We start from the raw sequence: 17,500 nt of genomic DNA, 5'->3' as shown, positions 1-17,500 counted from the left end.
ACACAATAAACACCAACGCTAACAACAATGGCGTTTTAAAACAAACACTTCCCCGAGATAAACGATCTCAAAACCTCATTTTCTTTCGTTTTAGTCCAGTCCCCCCTCCCCCGCTCCCCGTTTTCTTCCACTCCCTCAAAGCAAAGTGCAGTTACATCAAATATTTAAATATTTGCACCCTTTAGTCCTCATCAAACAGCCGCGTAAATCACTGAAAGCAATTAAACAACCCGTTCCAATATGAAAGAACTTACAGAGTGAAAAGGAAATACAAAAAGGTAAAAAAAGAAAAAGAAAAAAGAAGATATTCGAGTGAAAATAAAAGATGTATTGCCGGCTCGTTTCGAAATGAGTTAGCGAAATAAAATGAAAAAAAAAATAGAAAAAGATGAAAAATGAAGAGTAAATTGAGTAACGTAAATAAAAGACGCGATATATCGTGGGAGACTCGTTTGCAAATGCCTTCGTGATACCGAGAGAAACAAAATCGAGAGAGAAGAAAAATAAATAGACACGGAAGAACCAGACCAAAATGCGAGGAATGCGAAAGAAGGGAATAGAAGAAACAAAACGACGAGAAAGAAAGAAAGAAAAAAAAGACAAGAAAAAGAAACATTTATAAATATACCAAAAACAATATAAACCTAACATAATAAAACGCAATAATCCACCGTGTTCGAAACCCTGCCATCAAGCGGAGAGAATGTGTGTGCGAATCCGAACGCTGGATCGACTCCTGGCCGCGCGCGCGCACACAACCGGCGCTCATGGGGGGGAGGGGGAAGGGGGAGGGGGGACAGGTGTTTTAACAGAGCATTAGTGTCCGTCTGTATGGCCAGTGGGTGATATCCTCTGCTCGTCTATCCTCTATCCTCTCTCCTCTCCCATCTCCTCTCCTTCCTTGTTTTACCTTTGAGTCTTTCTCTCATGTGTATTTTTCTTCTCTCTTTCACTTCTCGCTTCTCGTTTCTCTCTGCTCTCTCATTCCTCTTCTCTCTCTCTCTCCCTCTCCCTCTCCCTCTCTCCCTCTTTCCCTCTCTCCCTCCCTCTCTCTCTCCCTCTCCCTCTCCCTCTCTCCTCTCCCCTTTCCCCAAACTCGATCCCCGCCATTTTAGTGAGCGACATGTCGATTCTAAAACTGTTTGCTTTGACTCTTTATTGACATTGTTGTTTCAGCTTCCCGAGTGGATATAGGCAAGATCAAAGGAGAGAGAGAGATTAGAAGGAAGGGAGAGGGAAGGGGAGGGAGGGAAGGGGAGGGAGAGGAGGAGGGAAGGGGAGGGAGGGAAAGAGGGAGGGAGGAAAGGAGAGGGAAGGGAGGGAGGGAGGAAGGGAGAGGAAAGGAAAAGGAGGGAGGAAGGGAGGAAAGGAAAAGGAGGGAGGAAGGAAGAGGGAAAGGGAGGAAGGGAGGGAGAGGGAGGTAGGAAGGGAGAGGGAATGAGAGGGAGGGAGGTAGGAAGGGAGAGGGAAGGAGAGGGAGGTAGAAATAAATAAATCTATAAAAAAGAAAAATAAAGTGATATCCTTTCCTTTCATATTTCCGTTTCTGTTTAACCCCGCTTTTGGTCTACCTGTCTGTCTATCTGTCTGTCTGTCTCTGTCTGTCAATTCGTGTACCTCCGTCTTTCTACACTTGTGTGTCTGGCTAACTCGCGGCATGAACCGCAAATATCCACATCAAACTAAATGTAAATATGGTCACACGAGCAACAACAAAAACGTAAAAAAAAACGAAAAAAAAAACGCTTTCATGGCTTGGCCCTAGCAACGAAAACGGAGAGAGAGAGAGAGAGAGAGAGAGAGAGAGAGAGAGAGAGAGAGAGAGAGAGAGAGAGAGAGAGAGAGAGAGAGAGAGAGAGAGAGAGAGAGAGAGAAACGACAGAGAGTGGATGCAGGGAGAAGGAAGGCGGGAACGCGAGTGGACCCGAAAAAAAAGAGTAAAAAGTGGGGGAAGGGGGAGGGGGAGAGGGGAAAATATGCTTTTAAAAGTTCCCCCACAAAATACAGCGTGTTATTTATGTGAAAACAGGCATTCACGTCTGTTATCCCGAGCACAAAACCGAATTTACACAACGCTCTCGGGCAGAATGGCAGCGAAACAATATAAAAATGTAATACAATCAATTTCGCATGTACAGCGGAATGCAAAATTATTTGTTGTTGAAACCATCGGGGAATATCGATGGAAGAGGAGGGAGGGAGGGAGGGAGGGAGAAAGAGAGATAGAGGAGTGGGGGGTAAGGAGAAAGATGAAAAGAGAGGAAGCGAGGGAGGGAGTGAGAGGGAGAGGGAGGCAGAGAGAGAGAGAAACTGGAGGTAGCATTCATTGTAAGTTATCATTCCTACACACCCCTCCTCCCTATCCTCCTTACCTCCCTACCCTCCCTCTCCTCCTTCCCTCCCTACCCTCCCTATCCCCCTCCCCTCCTACCCTACCCTCCTCTCCTCTCCTATCCTACCCTCCCCTCCTCCCTACCCCCCTTCCCTGCCCACCACCGCACCGCACTCCCATCCTTCCCTCCCCACCCCTCCCACCCCCTCCTCCGCACGCACACGCCTCTGCAAGTTGCATTTGCATCATGGCTTTGTTGTCGGGCTGCGGGGCGGCGAGGGGGCGGCGAGGGGACAATGGGGCGGTGCGTTAGCTATTCATAAGGTTAGGAGGAGGAGGAGGGAGAGGAGGAAAGAGGACGAGGACGAGGAAGGGGTGAAGAAGTCCGTGAAGGCAGAGGAGGAGAAGGAGGAGGAGAGAAAGAGGAGGAGGACGAGGAGGAAGGGGTGAAGAAGTCCGCGAAGGCAGAGGAGGAGGAGAAGGGAGAAGAGGAGGAAGAAGAAGAAGAAAAAGAATGTAAGAGAGAAAGAGAGATTGGGCTTTGGTTAAGATCAGAAGCAAGAGACATAGCAAAAGAATTAGCAAAAGAAAGAACAAGAAAATGCAGACACTAAATAAAAAACGAAAAAAAAGAAAGAGACGAAGAAACAAAACAAATAAAAAAGAGAGCAAGAGACGAAGAAACAAAACAAAACAAAACACAAAAAAGAGCAAAAACAAGACGAAAGCCGAGGAAGGCGACGGCGACGTAGGAAGGGGCACCAGGAGGCCAAAGACGCGTCACTAAGCCCGATGGATTTGCTCGTTACATTCTACAAGACACAAACACCGATGAAGAAGAGAAAAGAAAAAAAAGAGAGTGGAATGAGAGAGAGAGAGAGAGAGAGAGAGAGAGAGAGAGAGAGAGAGAGAGAGAGAGAGAGAGAGAGAGAGAGAGAGAGAGAGAGAGAAAGAGAGAGAAAAGAGAAGAGAGAGAGAGAGAGAGAGAAGAGAAGAGAAGAGAAGAGAAGAGAAGAGAAGAGAAGAGAAGAGAAGAGAAGAGAAGAGAAGAGAAGAGAAGAGAGAGAGAGAGAGAGAGAAGCACTGCACTGCCCCCAGGTGTTGAGGAGTAAGTGGAGTTTTACCTCCGTTGAGTAACTCCCAAGCTAAGAATAGTGGAATACTCAAACCCTCTCCCCCTCCCTCCCTCTCTCCCTCCCTCGCCTCGCTCCCCTTCCCTCCCTCTTTCCCCTCTCCTCCAGACCCCTGCCCCTCCCACTCCCCTCCTTCAGCGCCATGAAGTAAGAACACACTTTCACTCACTTCTAATTCTATTTTTGCTCCTTCTTGCTCTTCTTCCTTCGCCTCTCTTCTTCTTTTTCTTAATATTCATAATGCAAGACCTTCCGTGCTCCCTCTCCTCCTCCCTTCCTTCCCCAACCCCCTCTAACATCCCTCAAGACCTCCCCTCCCCCTTCTCCCATCCCATGAGACAACTCCTCCCCTTCCCCTTCCTCCCAACCCACAAACCTCCCCTTCTCTCCCCTCCCCCTTCTCCCATCCCACGACACTCCCCCTGCCCCCCCCCTTTTCCCACCCCACGAACCTCCTCCTCCCCCCTCCCCCTCTCCCCTCCCCCTCCTCTCTTCCCACTATCATTAACCCTCAAACGTCTGTAATAATTATCAGTCACGTCATTACGACCATTAAAACGCTATTATAAGCTATTGCTCTAATTCATGCAACGACCTCGCAGCCGGCAATATAACTGTCCGAATGTCGTTTGAGTCGTTCAGTTGTTGGGGGGGAGGGGAGGGGGAGGAGAGGGAGAGATGGGGAAGGTTAAGGGGGAAGGGGAAGAGGGAGGGAGGAGGGGGAAGGAGAGGGAAAAGGAAGAGGGAAGGGGAAGGGGGACGAGGGAGGGAGTGGAGGGAGGGGAGATTGGGAAGGTGGAGGGAAGGGGGAGGAGGAGGGGAGATTGGGAAGGTGGACGAGGAAGGGGAAGAGGGAGGGAGGAGAAGGAAGGAGAGGGAGACGGAAGAGGGAGGAGGGGAGATGAGAAGGAAGGAGGTGGAGGTGGAGGTAGAGGTGGGGGAGGAGAGGAGATGGTGGGAGGAGGAGGGGAGGGGAGGGGAAAGGGAAATAAGGAGGGGAATAGGAGGGGCAGAGGGGAAGGGGGGGTAATGAGTCATCCTTAATTGTTCTAAATATAACTTCTTTCAATCGCATAATGAGCGATGTCTGATACAGTAATAACGAATGGCAATTATGATGATAATAATATTGATAAAGGTCTTCATTAATTTTAATACGGAGCTTCCTCTTCCTATTATTATCACTATTTCCTCTGTGTTCCTTTTCACTATCATAATCTTTTATTACCATCATCCTTATTACTATCATTATCAGTCTACACTTCTCTTCCTATCTTCACTCCTCCCATGCTTCCCCTCCACTTTCTCTCCCTCTTCCATTCCCACTTTTACGCCTCTCGCCTCTCTCTCTCTCTCGCCCCATCTTCCCTCCTCCTTCCCTCTTCACTTCTTCCCTCTTTCGTGCCTCTTCCAAATCCTCAAGACCTTCACGCCATCCGGAACGTGTTCTCTTGGCCTCCTTCACTTCCACTCTCCATTTTTGCATTTTCTTGTTATTCTTATCTTCGCTCCTCCTCTCTTTCTTTTCTTTAAGGGATTTTTTTTTTTTTTTTTTTGGGGGGGGATTCATCTTCGATCTTTTTTTTACGTTTCTTTTCATACATTTTTTTCAATTTTGGGCTTTCTTTAGACAACGATTCAAATACACACACACACACACACACACACACACACACACACACACACACACACACACACACACACACACACACACACATGTATATATATATATATATATATATATATATATATATATATATATATATATATATATATATATATATATATATATATATATATATTAGGGGTGGTCTCTTACTCCCCATTTTCCCATTTTTTACTGTTTAATGATAATTATTTCTTTTTCGTGCCTTCTTCTTCTTCTTCTTCTTCTTCTTCTTCTTCTTCTTGTTCTTCTTCTTCTTCTTCTTCTTCTTCTTCTTCTTCTTCTTCTTCTTCTCCCCTTCCCCCTTCCCCCTTCCCCCTTCCCCTTCCCCTTCCTCCTACTCTTCCCCCCCCTCCCTCCCCAGAGCGACTCCCAGCTGCGTTGGGAAAATGACCTTTGTGTATCGAACCCCCTTGGGATACACTGATTTGTCGCTCCGAGGTTTATGGGCGAGGTGGCCTTCTTCTCTATTTTCTCTATGTTTCTCTTTTCCTTTTCTCTCTCTCTTTCTCTTTCTCCTTTTTTTTATTCTTTTCTCTTCTTTGTGGGTGTTTTGGTCTTTTTTTATTTTCTCTTTTCGTTTGTTCTGTTCGATTTCTCTTCTCCTTTTTGCTTTTTTAATTTGTTTTCCTCTTCTCTTCACTTCTCTTCTTTCCGTCTTTCCCCCTTTCTCTCATCTTTGCCCATTCCCCTATCTCTACTCGTATTTTCTTCCTTCTCTCCCGTTCTCACCTCATTCTTTTCGACAAGCGGCCACATGAAGAGAACAAGGCAAAATTATCAATAAAAATGCGATAATGGCGAGAGAGAAAAAAAAATGGGTCGGCTCCTTGTTCCTTCTTCTTCTCTCTATCCTCCTCCTTTCACTCTTTCTTTCCTTCTCCCTCTCTCTTCCTTTTCCTCTCCCTCTTCCTCTTCCCATTCCTCTCCCTCTTTATTTTCCTCTTCTTCCTCTTCTTCTTTTTCCTCCTCCTCCCTCCTCCTCCTCCCCTCCTCCTCTCCTCGCTCCCGCCTCTCTCTCTTCCTTTTCCTCTTACTCCTCTTCCTCTCCCTCTTCCTTTTCCTCCTCCTCTCCCACTCCCTCTCCCCCTCCCCCAACCCCATACAAACGGTAAACCAACGGGGGATAACACAGACTTCTAAAACTTCACAGCACCAAAGCCAGGCCACAGCGGGAGAAGGGGGTGGCTCCCCCCCTTACTCCTTACTCCCAACCCCCTACTCCCCCCCTCACAGCACCTGCTCCAAAAGACGTTGTGTTGTGAATCTTTTTTTCTTCTTCTTTTTCCTCAGTCTCACTTCTTTTTTTCCTTTCATTTTTTTTCTTCCTCATTCTTCTCACTTCTCTCATCCGTTGGGCAGGATTTCACGGTTAGACGAAACCGGAAAGAAGGGAACAAAGATAGCGGAGAGAAAAAATAAACTGTGATATCACGAGGAAGAGGAAGAAGGGAAGAGGTGGAGGAATAGGAAAAGGTAGAAGAAGAAAAAGCAGAAGAAACAGATGGAGGAATAGACAGAGGAGGAGGAGGAGGAGAAGAAGGAGGGGAGGAGGAGGAGAAGGAGGGGAAGGAGGAGGGCGGAAGGAGGAGAAGGAGGAGGAAGAAGAAGAAGAAGGAAGGAAGAAGAAGAAGAAGAAGAAGAAGAAGAAGAAGAAGAAGAAGAAGAAGAAGAAGAAGAAGAAGAAGAAGAAGGAGGAGGAGGAGGAGGGGAGGGGAGGGGGGGAGGAGGAGGAGGAGATGAAGAAGAAGACGAATTGCATGAGAATGAGTCTCCCTCCCTTCCCTACCCCTTCCGTCTCCCTCTTCCCCTCTATTTCCTCCTCTCCTACCCCCATTTCTGCTCTTTTCTACCCCCTTCACCACCACCTCCTCCTCCATCTGCTCCACCCATCCCTCTCCCCTCTCCCTCCCTCCTCTCCCCTTCTTCTCCACTCCCTTCCCCGTCCACCTCCCCCAACCTCCATCCACCTTCTGCCTCTCCCTCCTCCACCTCTCCTCCCCCTGTCCTCCATCCACCCTCCCCCCATCATTTCTGCTCCAACCCTCCACCCCTCCCTTCCCATCCACCTTCTCCACCTCCCCTCCCTTTCCTCCACCTCCCCCTCCCTCCTCCACCACCCTCATCAGTATGCGACCCCCTCCCCGCCGCCCTAATGTAAACACGCACACGCGCTTATGCGTCCCGTCGTCTGCCCTGACTCCGGGCTCCTCCACGCAGGCCACTTCCCCCTCTCCTCCCCTCCCCGCCCCCCCCTCCCTTCACCCCCTCCCCCCGCCATCACCATTAATAGCATACATGCATCCACAAGACTTGAGGCGCTCCACTGAGCCTCCTCCCCCTTCTCCCCAAAATCTCTTCTCCCCACCTCTCCCTCTCCCCTCCCCCTCTTCCCCTCTCTTCCCTCCCTCCCGCCCCCACCCTCCTCTTCCCTCTCCCCTCCCCACCTTCTCCCCCTCTCTCCTCTCCACCTTCTTCCTCCTCCCTCTCTCCCTCCCCCACCCTCCCTCTTCCCCCCTCTCCCTCCCCCCCCTCCACTTCCACCTCTCCTCCTCTCCTCCCTTCCCCCCGCCCTCAATCCCACACACACACCCTCTCCTCGTCTTTCTTCGCCGCCTCCTTCGCTGGCAACTGTTTGTCTCTGTCCATCTGTCTCTTCGTCTGTCTGTCTGCCTGTTTGTCTTCTGGCGTTTTTACTCTCCTTTCGCCTTTTCCTGTTTTCTTTACTCTACTCTACTCTCCTCTTAGCTCTTCTCTCCTCTCCTCTCCTTTATTTTCTTCTCTCCTCTTTCCTCTTCCCTCTCCTCTCCTCTCATCTCATCTTCCCTCTTCCCTTCTCTCCTCTCCTCCCATTTTCTCCTTTTTCGTCTTTACTGGTTGGGGAGAAGAGGGAGAGGGGGAGGGGATGGAGGGGGGGGTCACAGAGGGGCTAGAAGACGGATTCAGAAAAGGCAAGATAAACGCACGCCCACGCATATAAAAGAGACCTCCTATTCCTTTTCCTTCTCTCATCCCCCCTGTTCTTTCCTCACCTCTCACTCCTTTCCCCACCACCACACCTCCTCTGGTCATCTTCACCCCCGCCCCCTTCCTCTAACACGCCCGCCCCTCTCTCTCAACCCCACCCTTCCTCATCCCCATCCCTCCTTTTTAACCCCTCCCCTCCTCCTTACCATCCCCTTCCTCTCCCCTCCCTCCCAACCAACTTATTCCTCACCTTCTTTCTCACCCCCCAAACTTTACCCCAACGCCCCTTCACTACCCCCCCCCCCGCTAACCCCCACCCCCCGTGACGTCTTCATGCTCCAGTACCCCGTCACGCCCGCGCCCGTAACGGCCGGGGCGAAAAATAACGACCGAGAAGGCGAGGGGGGCGGGGAGGGGGGGTGAGATCAGGGTGGGGATGGAATGGGGAGGGCAGGGAGGAGGGAGAGTGGGGAGCACACACGCACGCACGCAAACACGCAATCACACTCACACACGCAGACAGACAGACACACACACACATACACACACACACACACACATTCCCCCCCACTACTGTCTTTCACCCACATCTCTCCATCCCTCATCCCCACACTCCCTCATTCTCTCATCCCCATCCACATTTACTCCCTCCTCCCCATCAGCTCCTCTCCCCACCCCCACCCCAGCGCACCCGGCCTGACAACACGGCCGCCGAGGGACAATGGGCCCGGCCGCAGCACTCACCCGAAGGCCCGACAGCGCCCGCCCGACAACCCGGCAACCCGACAACCCGGCAACCAACCCGACGCACACGCTCGTCTTTCTTATATATATTCGTGGCCTTTCCCTCGGCCCTTTGTGTGCAAAACAGAGATGGACAGCGGGGCCAAACCGGGGTGTTCGGGGGGGTGGGGGGTGGGGGTGGGGTATGAGGGGGCAAGGAGGGGGAGGTGTGGGGGGGCTAGGAGAAGAGGGAGAGGGAGGGGGGAGGGTAAGGAGAAAAGGGAGGGGGAAGTGGGCGGTGGGGAGGGTAAGGAGGGTGAGAAGAGGGAGAGAGAGAGAGAAGGAGGGGAGGAGGGGGGATGGGGAGGGAAGTGAGAAGGGAGAGAAGGAGGAGGAGGAGGAGAGCGTAAGATGAGAATGCGAGAGAAAGGGAGAGGAGAGAAGAGAGAAAAGAGAGAAAATGAGAGAGCAGAGACAAGAGAGAAAAATGAGAGACTGAACAGAAGTGAGAGAACAGAGAACAGGAATAGAAAACCAAAAAGAATAGAAAACAAAAAAAAGACAGCAACGCCCTCGCTCTTTTAAGCAAAAAGATCTGCTCTTCCCAAAACTTTCGCGAGAAAAAGACAAGAAGATGAATAAGAAACACAACTTAAAAAAAAACGTACATTAAAAATACCAATTCAGAAGAAAAAAAATCCTCACGTAAAATACCAATTAAAAAAAAATCCACATGCAATATTTCTTGAAAAGTTGCTACAGCACAAACAAACAACAAAAAAAAGACAAAAAAAAAAAAAAAAAATACCCAGCAGCTAAATTAGAGCTCTTAAAAATAGTCCCAAACAAAAATCGACGGCGGAAGTGCAAACAGGGGGGGGGGGGGGGTGGAGGGGGTGGAGGGGGGTGGAGGGAGTGGCGAGGTCAACCCTTCAGCGGCTTAAAGGAGGAGCTATTGGAGGAGAGGAAGTCGAGAGGCGATGCAGAAGGAGAGGAAGAAGAGGAACAGGAATAGAAGGAGGAGAGGAGGAGGGGGAGAAGAAAGGAGGAGGAGGAGGAGGAGATGGAGGAAGAGGACCATGAGGAGGAGGAGGAGGAGGAGGAATGGGAGTGGGAAAGGGGCCAAGAAGGAGATGGAGGAGGGAGGTGGAAGAATCAGAATAAAAAGGAGGTAGATGAAGAAGATGCATACAGCACCCTCCTCTTCCAACTTTCTCTTCCTCTCCACTCCTTCCTCAAATCCTCATCCCTTCCACCATTCTCCCCCACCTTTCCATCCTCCTCAACCCCACCTCCTCCACCAAACCACTCTCCTCCCCTTCCCCATCACATCCTATTCCCCACTCATCTCACCTCCACCCTTCCTTCCCCCTTTCTCCCAACCCTCCCCAACCTCCAAGCCCCCTTTTCTTTCCCATCTCACCCTCACCTCCAAGCCCTACCCCCTCTAACGCCACCTCTACCCCTCAATTCTACCCACCCCCCTCAAGCCATCCTCACCCCCCAACACTCACGCCTCCACCCCCACCCCCCCAACACACGCCTTCAGAAGGGAGTACTCACGGGTGTTGTCGTCCCGGTGCAGAAGGTGTTTCGAGCTCAGCAGGGAGAGGGGGTGGTTCGCCGGCCCCACGAGCGAGCCCGTAAACCCCGACAGAAGACCTGTAGGGGAAGGGGAAGGGGTTTGGGGGAAGGGGAGGGGAGGAAGGGGAAGGAGAAGGGACAATGGGAGAGAGTAAAAAGGGGGGGAGGGGTAAGGGAAAAGAGAAAAAAAATAAGATTAGTTCCTGTTTAAACGATATCATTATTCATATATACATTTACAATATTATCAATGATGATGATGATGATGACGATGGTGAAAGAAAGAGAAAGAAAGAGAGAGAGAGAGAGAGAGAGAGAGAGAGAGAGAGAGAGAGAGAGAGAGAGAGAGAGAGAGAGAGAGAGAGAGAGAGAGAGAGAGAGAGAGAGAGAGAGACAAAAAGAAAGAGAGAGAGACAGAAAGAAAGAGACAAAGACAGTAAGGACAGACGAACAGGACAGACACACTCAGTGAAGACACAGGCAACATACATATACCGCATAACACAAGAACGAGGCGAGAGGGAGAAGGGGGGGAAAGGTGGGGAATGGGGGGGGGAGGAGAGGCAATGAGAGAGGGTTTGGGAAAGTGGATCTGAATATTCAAAGATAAGAATACTCATAGCGGAAGGAGGGGGAGGAGGGGGAAGGGGGGACAAGGGGAGGGGGAAGTGGAGGCTGAGAAGGATACTCTAGAGTCGGGAGATGAGAATCTGGAGGACAGAGGATGCTCAGGATGACAAGGATGCTCTAGATGGACCGAGAGGATAGGAGGGGGAGAAGGAGCGAAGGAGGGAGAGAAGGTACAAATCTGCCCTGCTTTGAAAACAGAGAAGAGGAGGTTGGGAGAGAGAGGGAGAGAGGGAGAGAGAGAGAGAGAGAGAGAGAGAGAGAGAGAGAGAGAGAGAAAGATAAGAGAGAGAGAGAGAGAGAGAGAGAGAGAAAGATAAGAGAGAGTGAGAGAAAGATAAGAGAGAGATAGAGAATAAAAGAGGGAAGAGAAAATAATGGAGACAGCTTAGTAAGCGTCAAGGAAACAAGAGTGAAGGAAGAAAAAGACTCAACGACAGCACATGATTTAATGAAATGACATCTACGAATCATAATAATCCACAACACATAACATAACAGCCAAAGAAAAAGAAATCCAATTATATCAATAAGCAATTCAACCATTAAACTATTTCAATACAATTTCAACACACATCCCCCATTCCCTCAGCACATCTAGCACATCAGCACACGCCTCGCCATCACGCCCGCCCCTTCACGCCCATCGGAGAGTACTTACTTGCGGCAGACGAGGGCGGCAGGGAGGGGATACCAGGCAGGGCGGGGTGGGGGCCCAGCGGGATGGGGGGCGCGTGTCCTGCGTGGGGGAGCGCCGCTTGCTGAGCCTGCATCTGTTGCTGAAACATACGGGGCGCCAACACTCCCTCAGTCAGTAGTTCGTGGTGGGGGTGATGGAGATGGTGGTGGTGGGGGTGATGGGGATGGTGGTGGGGGTGGTGGTGACGGTGGTGGGGGTGAGGGTGTGGGTGGTGGTGACGGTGATGGAGCTGGTGGTGGGGGTGACCGTGGTGGGGTTGACAGTGAGGGTGGTGGTGGTGCTGGGTGACGGTGGTGGTGATGGTGATGGTGGTTGTGATAATGATAATGGTGATGGTGATGGTGGTGTGGTGATAGTGACAGCGATAGCAATGGTGGTGGTGATAGTAGAGATACGAGCGATGGGAAGGAAAACAATAGTGGTGATGACTATGGGGTGATCCTCTACTGAAGGTGATGATGGCGTTTATGGTGCAATGATGGTGACAATGATGATTTGAAGTGGTGATAGTAGCGTAGATGGAAGCAGGAATGAAGATGATAAAAAGAAGAAAGCAAAAAATACAAAAGATATAAGACATGATCACAACAAACAAACACTAAAAAAAACAGACAACGAAAAAAAACACGAAAATCTAAAAAAAAAAAAAAAAAAAAAATACATAAAAATTAATACTAGTTTAACCAAAAATAAAAACAAAATTCCCTCCCGCATCCACAGTCCAGGCCATGACCTCTGACCTCATATCAGGTCATGAGGTGGGATCCCGGTCATGAACTCAGCGCCGCAAGTTAGGACGAATTGGCTAATTTGCTTCCTAATTAATAGCGTTACACAGAGAGAGAGAGAGAGAGAGAGAGAGAGAGAGAGAGAGAGAGAGAGAGAGAGAGAGAGAGAGAGAGAGAGAGAGAGAGAGAGGGAGAGGGAGGGAGGGAGAGAGGGAGAGAGAGAGAGAGAGAGACAGACAGAGAGACAGAGTCAGAGAGAGAAGAGAGAGAGAGAGAAAGAGAGAGAGAGAGAGAGAGACAGACAGACAGAGCAGAGGGAAGAGGGAGCAAGGAAGGATCGCAGTGACAAGTGGACTAAGGACTCATGCGACTCATGACTAGTGACTCAAGACTGACTGCATTGATTGTCGGCGAATCATTGGGCTTCTCCACCTGTTGATCTGAGTGGGGAGGGAGGGGGGAGGGGAGGGGGGGGAGGGAGGGGGGAGGAGGAAACAGGGAGAGGAAGAGATTGGAGGGGAAGGGAAGTGGAGGAGGGGAAGGGAAAGAGGTTGAGGAAGGGAGGGGGAAGGGGAAGGACAGTTGGAATGGGAAGGGGAGAGAAAGAGGAGGGAAACAGAGGTTAAGGAGAGAGGAGAGAAAGAAAGGAAGGAAAGAGAAAGGAAAGAGAGGAGGGATGGGGAGGGAGGGAAAAGGAAAAGGGAATAGGAAAGAAAAAAAGGGAACTGATTTACCTGACACCCCCTTCTCGTCTCAACCGGACGTGTCTGTCTGTCTACCAAAGAAACAAAACGAACACGCCACACAAGACGAAAAAAAAAACACACACAAGAAAGCGAGTGAATGGAAACACAGAATGAATAAATGAAAACAAAAGTGCGCGGGGGATAAAAGTGACTAAGAAAAATAATAATAATAATAATAATAATAATAATAATAATAATAATAATAATAATAATAATAATAATAATAATAATAATAATAATAATAATAATAATAATAATAATAAGAAGAAGAAGAAGAAGAAGAAGAAGAAGAAGAAGAAGAAGAAGAAGAACATGAACAAGAAGAAGAAGAACAAGAAGAACAAGAAGAAGAAGAAAAAGAACATCAAACGAAACGACACAACACAAGACAGCGCACACGTTAACCCTTTGCCTGGAAGGAGCGGCGGAAAACGGGCGCCTTTCTCGTAATCAAGGACAGGTGTGGAACCCAAAGACAGGTAAACAGAACGACGAGCAAAGGCAAACCAAACGAACGAACGAACGAACAAGAAAACGGGCTGATGAATGGAATAAATTATGGATGGAGCTTCTTTCCTCATTTTCGCTTAATGTACTTTTTCTTCTTCTTCATTCTAGAGGAAGAAAAGGAGGAGGGGAAGGGAGGGGCGGGGGGATGGTGGTGAAGGAGGAGGAGGAGGAGGGGGAGGAGGAGGGAGGCCAAGGAGGAGGGAGGGGGAGGAGGAGGGAGGCGAAGGAGGAGGGGGAAGGGAGGGGGGTGGTAGGAAGGGGAAGGAGGAGGAGGAGAGGGGAAGGGAGGGGGGGTGGTGTGGTGAAGGAGGAGGAGGAGGAGGAGGAGGGGAAGGGAGGGGGGTGGTGGAGAAGGAGGAGGAGGAGGAGGGAGGAGGGAGGAGGAGGAGGAGGAGGAGCAGGAGGAGGAGGAGGAGGAGGACGAAGAGGAAGCGAATGAGTGCATTAGGATAACGGGAAGAAAGTAGTAGAAGGAATAAGAGTAGTATAGGGAGGAAAATGTAGGAAGAGAAGGAGCAGGGATATTAAGAAGAGGAAGAAGCAAAGAAAATGAGAGAAAACACAAAAGGAGAGACAAAAAAAAAAAAAAAAAAAATCCGCCATATACCACGGATGTCAAGCAAATCTCAAGACACTCCTCTACCGCCATCCTCCCACATCCTCCTCTCCTCTCCTCCTCCACCGACCCCATCCCCCCATCCCCCCCTTTTCCCTGCACGCCATCCCTCACCCCTCATAAACGTCTCCTCCTAATTGATAACAACGAGGGGAGAGCGAGAGCGCTTAATCTCACCCCCTCCCTCCCTCACCCCCCTCCCCCCCTCCCCCTCACCCCGCCGATCCATTATCCGCGGGTGCTCCTTCGTAATTAAAACTCCGCTAATCTCTGGCGCATAATTTCCCCACAAAACGAATTAGGCGGAGGAGGAGCGACGGCGGCGGCGGCTCCGTCGTGAGGGGGGGAGGGGAAGGAAGGTGGGGGAGAAGGAGGGGGAAGGGAAGAGGTGGAAGGAAGGAGCGAGGGGGAGGGATGGAGAGGGGAGGGGGGAAGGAAGGAGAGGGGAGGGGGGAAGGAAAGAGGGGGAGGTGGGAAGCAGATAGGGAGGGGGGAAAGGGGAAGGAAGGAGGAAGGGACAGAGTGTGGAAGACAGGTGTGAAAGGAGTGCGAATGTGAGAGAGGAGGAGTGTGAAAGGTGTGGAGAAGGAGGAGGAGGAGGAGGAGGGAGGAGGAGGAGGAGGAGGAGGAGGAGGAGGAGGAAGAAGAAGAAGAAGAAGAAGAAGAAGAAGAAGAGGAGGGAGGAGGGAGGAGGAGGGGGCGCGTTTCCCAAGCACCTCCCAGCACTGGGCCAAACACCGCACTTCATCCTTCCTCGTCCTCCCAACACCCCCACCCTCCTTCTCCCACCCCCTCGCCCATCCTCCTAACACCCCCTCCCCACCCACCCCCACCCCCCACCACCCCACCACCCCCCCCTCCTCGCATGCACCCCCCGCCCACTAACGCGTGTGCATGTATATATTGCTTACAGTTGACAGCTTATTACGCCCCGGCAATGGCCTACACAGCTTGGGGCGCGAAATGGCCGATCGCTGGGCCGATTTGGCGTGTAAATACGACCCTGAGGAAGGGAGGAAGAGGAGGAAGGGAAGGAGAGGAGGAAGGGAAGGAGGGGGAAGGGAGGGTGGAAAGGGAAGGAGGGGTGGGCAGGGGAGATGGAGGAAGGGAGGAAGGGAAGGAGGGGGAAAGGGAGTGAAAGAAGGACGGGGAAGGGAGGAAGGGAAGGAAAGGGAAGGAAAGAGGAGGAAGGGAGGAAAGGGTAGAGGGAAGGGAGGAAGGGAGGAAAGGGGGAAGGGAGAGAAGAGGGGGAAGGGAGGAAGGGGGTAAGGCAGAAGAGAGAAGGAAGGATAAGGAAAGGTGGGAAGGGGAGAGGGAGAAGGGGAAAAAGAAAGGGTGGAAGGAAGGAGACAAAAAGAGAAAATAATGAATAAGGAACGAATACAAGAAGATTAAAAGTGAAAAGCGAAAAAAGAGTAAAAGAACGAAGTGACATAGAAGACAAAGACCTACAAAAAGGAGAGAGAAAGGAAAGAAAACGAAAAAGAAAAGAAAGAAAACGAAAAAGACAAAGAAAAAGAGAGAAAGAAAAGCATAAAACAAAGCGACAAGCCACGCCCTCTTCCGACACGCCCACGAAGGAAGTTCAAATTAACTTCCCTTCCGAGCGAGATCTGTTGCTGACTGGCTCTCGTTCCTTCAGTCTCTCATTTGCATGTCTTTTTCCTTCCTTCCTTACTTTCTTCTTCTCGTTTCTTTCTCTTTTTCTTCGTCTTCCGGAACTTCTCTCCAAGAACTTTTTCTCTTTGTCGTTAATTCCTCACCGCATTCCGCTTTTTTTTCTTATTCTTCCATCCTTTTCTTTCTCACCAAACTCCATCTTTTCTTCCTCTTCTTCTTTTTCTTCTCCTCTTGTATCTTTTCCTTTCCCTGCTTCTCCCCACCCTTTTCTCTCCTTTTCACTTCTTTTCCCCTTTCCTCTCCTCCTTAACCTCCCTCCCTATCTCCCTCTCCTCCCCCTTCCCTTTTTTCCCCCACCTCCTTCTTCCTTACCTTTCCCCTACCCTCTTTTCCCTTTCCCACTCCCTTCACCCACCTCCCATCCCTCCCCCATTCCCCCTCTTCCTCCTTTTCCTCCCACCTCCTTCCCCCACCCCCTCCTATCCCCACTTCCCTTCCCCCACATCCCTCTTCCCTCCTCTCCCCCACCTACATCCCTTCTTCCCCTCTTTTCCTCCCTCTTCCTCCTTTCCCTCTCTTCCTACTCCTCTACCTTCCTCTCTCCTCCCGCGTCCTCCAGTGCCACCTCACCCGCCTCTTATGGCACGGCCGCTTCGATCCCGCGGAGTGCCTCGACGCCCGTGCTCTCCCCGCCGCTGCTTAATGGCATCTGATGGCACTGTCGCCGCGTGAATGAGAGAGGGAGATGAGAGGCACGGGGGAAAGAGGGGGGAGAGGGGAGGGGAGAGGAGTGGGGTAGGGAGAGGGGAGAGAGGGAGAGGGGAAAGGGGTTGGAAGAGGTGAGGGGTAGGAAGAGGAGGAGAGGAGAGGTGAGAAGAAGAGGAGAGATGAGGAGAGGAGAGGGGTAGGAAGAGAGGAAAAGGGTAGGAAGAGGGGAGATGGGAAGAGGAGAGGGGAGATGAGATGAGAGGAGAAGGGTAAGAAGAGGAGGAATAAGGAGAGAGAAGAGACGAGGAGAGGGGTGGGAGAAATGGACAGACAGAGACAATGAGGAAGAAGAGAGAGAATCAGAATCCACAAACAATAAAAGCCTTCCTCCCCACCCCACCCCCGAGCTCACCCATTCCCCCAGCGACCCCGTACGAGCTCGCATTCACCCATCGAAGACCCAACAAGCCTTAAATCGAGAAACAACGCTCGTAAACCCCCCTCTTCCCCACCCCCTCCCCCCACCACCTCCCACTCCCTCCCCCCACCACCACCACCTCCCACCCCCTCCCACCCCCGGTAATCGCTCCGTCAACACCACCCCCGCCGCAAGCACAACGAGTCAACTGTGTGACTTCGGCTCAATAACAAACGACCGGAGGAACATTTCGTCTTTAATGGAAATATATGGTCATGCGACGGTTTGGGGGGGGGGGGGGGGCGGGGCGGGGTCGTGGCGGAGGGAGTGGGTGGGGGATAGGGGTGAGGGTGGTGGAGGAGGAGGAAGGGGGAGGGACATAGCTGATGCCACCATATTCGTCCCTTTCTCTCTTTCTGTCT

General features: G+C 50.8%; 1 protein-coding gene across 10 annotated transcripts in view; it reads right to left on the bottom strand.

Annotated features, from left to right (window-relative positions):
- The window catches only part of LOC138865006 (TLE family member 5-like), a 122,160-nt gene that overhangs the window by 1,887 nt on the left and 102,773 nt on the right, over positions 1-17,500 (bottom strand). For all 10 annotated transcript variants that reach the window (XM_070133685.1, XM_070133688.1, XM_070133687.1 and 7 more), the window contains 2 exons: positions 11,694-11,811; positions 10,385-10,483 (listed from right to left, as the gene is read on the bottom strand). In XM_070133685.1, the coding sequence (XP_069989786.1) occupies positions 10,385-10,483; positions 11,694-11,811 (217 nt within the window). The remainder of the gene's footprint in view (positions 1-10,384; positions 10,484-11,693; positions 11,812-17,500) is intronic.

Source organism: Penaeus vannamei, chromosome 19, assembly GCF_042767895.1.
Source record: "Penaeus vannamei isolate JL-2024 chromosome 19, ASM4276789v1, whole genome shotgun sequence".
Classification (NCBI taxonomy): Eukaryota; Metazoa; Arthropoda; class Malacostraca; order Decapoda; family Penaeidae; genus Penaeus; species Penaeus vannamei.
The sequence above is the reverse complement of the archived record's forward strand: the minus strand, read 5'-3'. Positions and strand labels throughout refer to the sequence as shown.